This window comes from Orycteropus afer, unplaced genomic scaffold (assembly GCF_000298275.1).
Source record: "Orycteropus afer afer isolate SDZICR_OR568_19922 unplaced genomic scaffold, OryAfe1.0 scaffold00021, whole genome shotgun sequence".
In the NCBI taxonomy this organism is placed as follows: Eukaryota; Metazoa; Chordata; class Mammalia; order Tubulidentata; family Orycteropodidae; genus Orycteropus; species Orycteropus afer.
The window spans coordinates 14100855-14107862 of NW_006921608.1; the positions used below are offsets into that span (position 1 = coordinate 14100855).

At 35.9% G+C, this 7008-nt stretch overlaps 1 protein-coding gene across 1 annotated transcript in view; it reads right to left on the reverse strand.

Annotated features, from left to right (window-relative positions):
* VPS13B (vacuolar protein sorting 13 homolog B) overlaps positions 1–7008 on the reverse strand; it is a 1115876-nt gene that overhangs the window by 987699 nt on the left and 121169 nt on the right. Inside the window, exon 7 of the mRNA XM_007934836.2 lies at positions 2259–2527. Within this exon, the coding sequence (XP_007933027.1) occupies positions 2259–2527 (269 nt within the window). The remainder of the gene's footprint in view (positions 1–2258; positions 2528–7008) is intronic.

The following is a 7008-nucleotide window of genomic DNA, read 5'->3' on the forward strand; positions in this document are numbered from 1 at the left end:
GGCTTTTCTTGCTGTTCTTTCTCTAATTGTTGGAGATGTTCGTTTAAAGTGATGATTTTGGCTCTTTCTTCTCTTTTGATGTGTGCACATATTGCTATAAATTGGCCTCTGATCACTGCTTTCGCTGCGTCCCAAAGATTTTGGTATGTTGTGTTTTCATTCTCATTTGATTCAAGGAATTTTTGGATCCTTCAATTTTGAACTGCATAATGCCTTCACCTCCAGTAGAACCAGTCACTATTCTTCCTTCCTTATTTTTTCTACCAAGGCTTTATCATCAACTGACATACTACACATTAAATTTATTGGTTTATAGTAATAATATAAGTTTCAGAGATAGGGATTTATATCTCATTTTTTCATTTTTGTAATACTAGATTCAAAAACCGTACCTGTCACATCAAAAAAAAAAAAAAAAAAACAGAATGAAACTCACTGCACCAAGTCGGATCTGACTCATAGTGACACCTCCTTGGGTTTCTGAAATGGTATCACTAGCTGGCATTAATAAATATTTATTAAATGAATTCTGCTACTGTCTAGGGATATTACACGTGTGATAAATCCATTATCAAAAGGGAATAAATAACACAAAATGAACTTTTGCTTATATCTGAGGGAAAATGAAAGCCCTGAGGGGGCCCGAAAGTACTAGTAATTTTCTATTTCTTAAAGTAGGTGACAAGTAATTTATTATGCTTTAACCTGATCACATACATCATATATTCTCTTTTTCAGTATATAATAAATTTCACATGTGTTTTCTATTAATAAAGGAAATGGCCAAAGTGTGTTGTATACTGCTGAAAAACAGAAAAAGACTTTGGTAAAAAATTGCAATATTTTGAGAAGTAAGAGGTGAAGAAGAGAATAATTGTATACTGACAACTTTTTAAAGAAATTATGTTACAAAGGAAAAGTACAGAGATATAACAGTAGCTACTGAAGGACATAGTCTCAACGGTTTTTTTGTTTGTTTGGTTTCTTTTGTGATTTGGGTGAAAGTTTGCAAAGCAAATTCACTTTCCATACAGCAGTTCACATACACTTTGTCTCAAGACATTGGCTACAATTTCCCATAATGCAACAGCTCCCCTCCCACTTCCTCCCCATAGTTGCCTCTTCCCTGTGTCCTCCCCTCCATGCACTCCTGCCCCCTGAGCTATCTACCTGTGCATACACAGCCCTTCTATTCTCCCATGATTGTTCTCTCCGAGGAGTGTATCTACCTAGTACAAATGTTCAGCTCATATGCCCGCCTTTTGTTTGGCTGGAAGCTATAGGAGTGGATTCAATTCCAGACCTGAAGGACAGCTAGAGACCATAGTCTCAGTGGTTCTATCAGGCTCTATCAGACCAGCAAACCTGGTCCTTTTTTTTGTCCCAAATGATTTTGAGTTTTGTTCCACATTGTTCTCCCACTCTATCCAGGATCTCCTAAAGAGATGGCCCTCTGGGTGGTTGACAGTGGCAGCCGGGCACCATCTAGTTCTTCTGGTCTCATAGTAACATAGGCTGAGGATTACATGATGAACCAGTTGCTTGGACTAATTGTTTCCATGAAACCTTGGTTTTCTTCATTCTTCTTTGCTTTGGACGAGAAGAGAGCCATCATGGCATCTAGATGACCGCTTGCAAGCTTTTAAGATTCCAGTTGCTACTCACCAAAGTAGGATGTGGAACAATGTTTTGTGTAGTATGTTATGTCAATTGAGCTTGACGTCCCCTGGGACTACGGTCCTGAGCCCACAGGTCCAACTACTCTTTCTCTCTGGGTAGCTGGCTGTGGCCAAGAAGTGACTACAACCTTATCCCTTGTCAGCTCTACTATGTACCTGGGAATTCCTACAGAACATACCAATACATTTGTAGAAACACTGTCTGCCAACCCTAAACATGGTCTTGGGCACACTCCCCTCAAGGGAGATTTTTGATGAACATTTCTATTTTAATAGGAATTTGAATACATATTTTTATGCCAACTGAATGATCTAGTCATGAGGGGAAAATGTCCATAGAGTTGATAGAAAAGAACAGTGGAGATGGCTTGAAGAAGGCAGAAGGGGATTCAAATTCAAAGATTTCAAATGGAGGCCATGTAATTCCATGAAGTAAGAATTATTAGACTCTTTTACATCTACTGAGCACTAAATTAATTACCACTAAATAACTTTACTTAAACTAGATCCTTACTAGCAATCCAAATTTAAGCATTAAAGTTGGCAGGCATGTGAACAGCAAGAGAAAGGTTAACATACTTTGAAAGTTACAGTGGCCTTTGTGCAATAAAATCCTATAGAAACAATAGGATCCTTCAAAGTCTGTGCTTTTTGCTGATGTATGGTTGATACAGGATCATTTCCAAGGTAGTCTTCCTCGTCATTATCATAACTCACAATTGCAGGCACAAATGACCAGGCCCATGACACCCATCCCTGTGGCTGCTCATCATCATGCTGTGAATACAACTCCTGGCTTTTGTACTGAGAAGGATACTGCATATCTATTCTTGTTTCATCTTCAGTCCCTGTCAATTGAAATAAAGCCATTTTAAATAAATCAACCTAGAAAATTTAACAAGAGGAAAAATAAGAATATAAAAGCCTATAAAAATGTTCTTCCCGTATCCTTCTTTCTATGTATAAATCATACAATGTTTATTATTATTTGAAATCAACAGTTAGTATTACTACTTTCAAGGTTTTATATGCTGTATTATATTAATCTCCTTTCAAAGGTTACAACTAATGTTATGTGGCGATAGTTTATCAAATGCACATAACTTTAACTGAATTTTATAAATACAGAAAGCAAATTCATTCTATAACATTGCATTCATTATTTCTTAATTTAAAAAAAAAAAAAAAACCTATCTCCATAAAAAAAATCTAATGTTCTCAATAACTGACATTTCTCAAAAACACAATACTGGAATGATCCAAGAAAGTTCTCGATTTCCTGACACTCAACTGAGAAAGCGAATGACAAGCTCCCAGGCAAATGCATTCTCCAAAACAAGAAGTATCATAAAGGATTAATTAAATAAATGAATGTTATAATGAAATTCCATCTTATATAGCTAAGAAAAATAATAGAGTTGGTGATATTTTCTTATCAATAGGTACCTTTCTGCTCTACAGATGAGAAAATTATAGCAAAGAAATTTTATTCTAATCATTCTTTTAATTTATTCCATTATACAACACTACCTTTGTAAAAGCAAATTCCATCCAAGTCTCTTAACATTATTTTATCAATACAAACTAAAATGCCCATTATTATTGAATTCAGGGGAGAAGAACACATTATTTGTACTAAATTCATGAAATAAAATCAGCAGATTCAAGAGTATCTATTCTCTATTGACAAATCTGTAAATATACACATTCCTTTAAATACCATCCTCATTCAGGTGCACTTCCACAGTTTTCTCACTACAAAAACTTCATAATTTTTTTTTAAGGATTATGCCAAGAGACCTTAGAAAAATCCTATACTTACATGTTGTGACAAAAGGCTATTGACCATATGTCAATTCTTTCATCTACAAAGAAAAAGGCCTAATAAAAAGTAACCATAGTACTTAAAATACAATACTAACAGACCTTCAAAATAAATTATAAAAATTACAAATCTAGAAAATGTCTTATATATTATTTATACATGGATTATATATATGACTTACCCATAACATTATGTAAATTTCTATTAGATAAATAATGTAGCCTATTATTAATTTTCCCTAATAAGGTGTCAAATTAGATATTATCACTGTCCATCATCTTGGTTATAAAATGGGACATCAAGTCACATCAACCCAGGGAAAAAGTTACCAGATTGGGTCCACAGAAAAAGATGCTGGACCTCTTTGTCTTTCCTGTTAAAACAGTATCTGCCACTTGAGCTTCTGAAGTAAGAGAAAGAACTATACAAAAAGAGGTCTGCAAAACCAGTAATTGTATTTTTCACTTGATATGATCTTCAGTAAAAAACATAAGAGGCTTTGATGAAAGTTGCTTTTGAAGTTCTAAAACTTTGCTCACTGCTTTGTAAAAAGAATCAGAGCCCAGAAAGGAAAAACAACATTTCTCTGATGTCTAGTCAGAATACTTTTTTGCTTAGAACAGTATATCTTAATATGAAGTCTTTAAAAGAATTAAGGAATTCCACAAATTTCAATACGAAAGTATTTATTATTTAACTAAACTTTTGCATTCTTTTAATTATAAGTGTAGGTTTAAAAAAAAAGGAGCTCTGGTGGCATAGTGACTAAGGTATTTGACTGCTAACCAGAAGACTGACGATTCAAACCCACTGACCACTCCTCAGAAAGAAGACTGGGCAATCTACTTCTGTAGGGATACCACCTCAGAAAACCGAAGGAGGGGTTGCTATGAGTCGGATCCAACTCAACAGCAATCAGTTTGTATTAGGACTACCTATGACACTAACACTATAGAAATGAAAGGTATTATTATTTCAAGTAACAGTTATGGAGCTATCTCAAAATTTCATTTATAGTCATTACTATTATGAAATTAAGACAGCTATTAGACCTACTGTTATATCTCGTTATTTATTACATTAATACAATTGCCCATACGTTACTCTATTTCAAAAAAAACTAAACCAAACTCTCGGTCATAGAGTCGGATCTGACTCATATTGACCTCTCCTTGGATTTCCAATGCAGTATCACTACAGCAGTAAACTGCCCAACCTTCCTTCCGAGGAGTGGCTGGTGGATTTGAACCGCCAGCCTTCTGGTTAGCAGTCAAATGCCTTAAGCACTACATGACCAGAGCTCCTATGTTACTATATTACAACTTCTTAAATATTTGATAACTGCATTTCAAAACAATTAGTTCCTTTTATAATCCTACATATGTTACTTTCTGCATTTAAAACATTCAGAGAATTCTCCTGCTGACCATTATGGAATAATAGAAAGTAGATTTATCCTACTATCTGGAAAAAAAGAAAGACAAAATATATCAGATAATGACATTCAGACAATGGAAATCAGGCAATGAAGGATAGTGATCCTTGAGAGATGGGAAACAAAAGAGATTATTTCCACGTCTACCCAGATTACTGTCTGAAACGAATTGCTGAACCACAGCCACAAAATACATGATGAAAAAGAGTAAGGAGTCAGGCAAGCTAAAATGGCTATAGTTTGAAAGGCAGAGAACCAAACAAAAGAAAGCCGGTCAAAGAGAGAGCTCCTGAGAAGTGCAGAGGGGCCCCCTCCAGTATCCAGCTCAGTGTTGATCACGGCCTGCAGATAAGGAAACTACCTGAGGCCATGAAAGAAACACCAGAAAGGAGCAAAAAGAACAAGTCCCAAAGCTCACACAGAATGGACAATAGTTTGTGTTCCCACAAGTCAGGAAGAAAAATCCTTGTATTCACTGAGCATCAGACAGAGCACTCAGAAGGGTAAGACGTAGTTAGACCTGGGCTAATGCCTGTTGATCCCATTTAACAAAGCTTTAAAGCATGCCTCAAATGAATCAAACAATTTCTAATAACTTACTGCTTGCATACAAAACTATCCAGCACCCAGCATAGTATAAATTCACAGTGTCTGGCTTCTATTTAAAAACTATCAAGCATACAAAGGAACAAGAAAATATGACCCATAATGAGAAAAATAAATAATAAATAGAAACACACCCACAAATGACATAGATCACGGGATTAGTAAAGAAGGACTAAAACAGCCATATAAATAAAATACATATGTTCAAGAAAGCATGAAAAGGTTAAAGAGAGACGTTAAAGATATTTTTAAAGGCCCAAAGTGAAATTTTAAAGATAAAAGTATAATGTCTGAAATAAAATATATACTACATGGAACTGATATCTGATTAGACATAATAAAAGATAAGTCAACTTGAAGACACAGGAATAGAAAATATCCAAAACAAAACACAGAGATAAGAAAGAAGAAAAATGAACAGAGAATTAGTAAGCTATGTTGAACAACTTCAAGCAGCCAACTTCACATAGAGTCCTAAGAAGAGAGAAGGTAAATTACTAAAAAAAAAATTTGAAGAAATACGTCTAAAATGTTTCCAAATTCGAACACTATAAAACCACAGATAGAAGAAGCACAATGAATTCCACGTAAAATATAATGAAGAAAATTACACCAAAGCACACGGTACCAGATTACTTTAAAATCTTATGAGAAGAAGTTCATAAGCTTTACCAGCCTGCCAAAGGAGTCTCTGGCACATACAATAAAAAGCTAAAAATTCCAAATGAGAAAATTAGCTCAGACTCCTTTGGAACCAAATAGTGGAGTTGCTTTGTCCTTCTCTCAACAATCTAGAAAAACCAGGGCACCTTCTCAGATAAGTCACAAAAAGTAATAGTCGGAGTTCTGGTAGGATGGCAGACTAGGCAGAAAGACTGCACAGACCCTCTTCAACAAAGAAAAGGGAAACTGATAAACAAACACAGAAGATAATCCTGGACCCCGGAGCCTTGAAGAGAAGGATACAGAAGCGTACTAAACCCCAAATATGAGAAAAATTTGCATGAAAATACCAAAAAAGGAGACACACAGAGCTGCGGTCTGGCAGCAATTCTGAGCAATCCTGACGGCACAGACAGCTTTGAGAGTGCCGAGTGGCAGCAGGACCTAAGAATTAACCTAAAAATCACCCCTGCTAGCCAGGGACTGCACGGAGGACTGCTCTGGTGGCTGGGGAATAAATGGAGAAGGTGAAGAAAAATGCAAGCTGAGCTGTGCACTTTTGCCTGTCCAGAAGGCGGTGCCATTTTGAATGTTTACAATCAGCTTGACCATTTTGGACATTTAAAGAGACAGTTCTCTCGCAGATTCCAGGGGCTTAAGAACAGGTTCTGCTTGCCAGCAACCCCAAGGACACTCCAGACCTGCACGACTAAAAAGTTTTTTTGTCATTATTCAACTGTAGTTTTTGTCCAACTGAGTGGGAGACAGCAACAGTCCACAGATGACACAGCTACACTCAT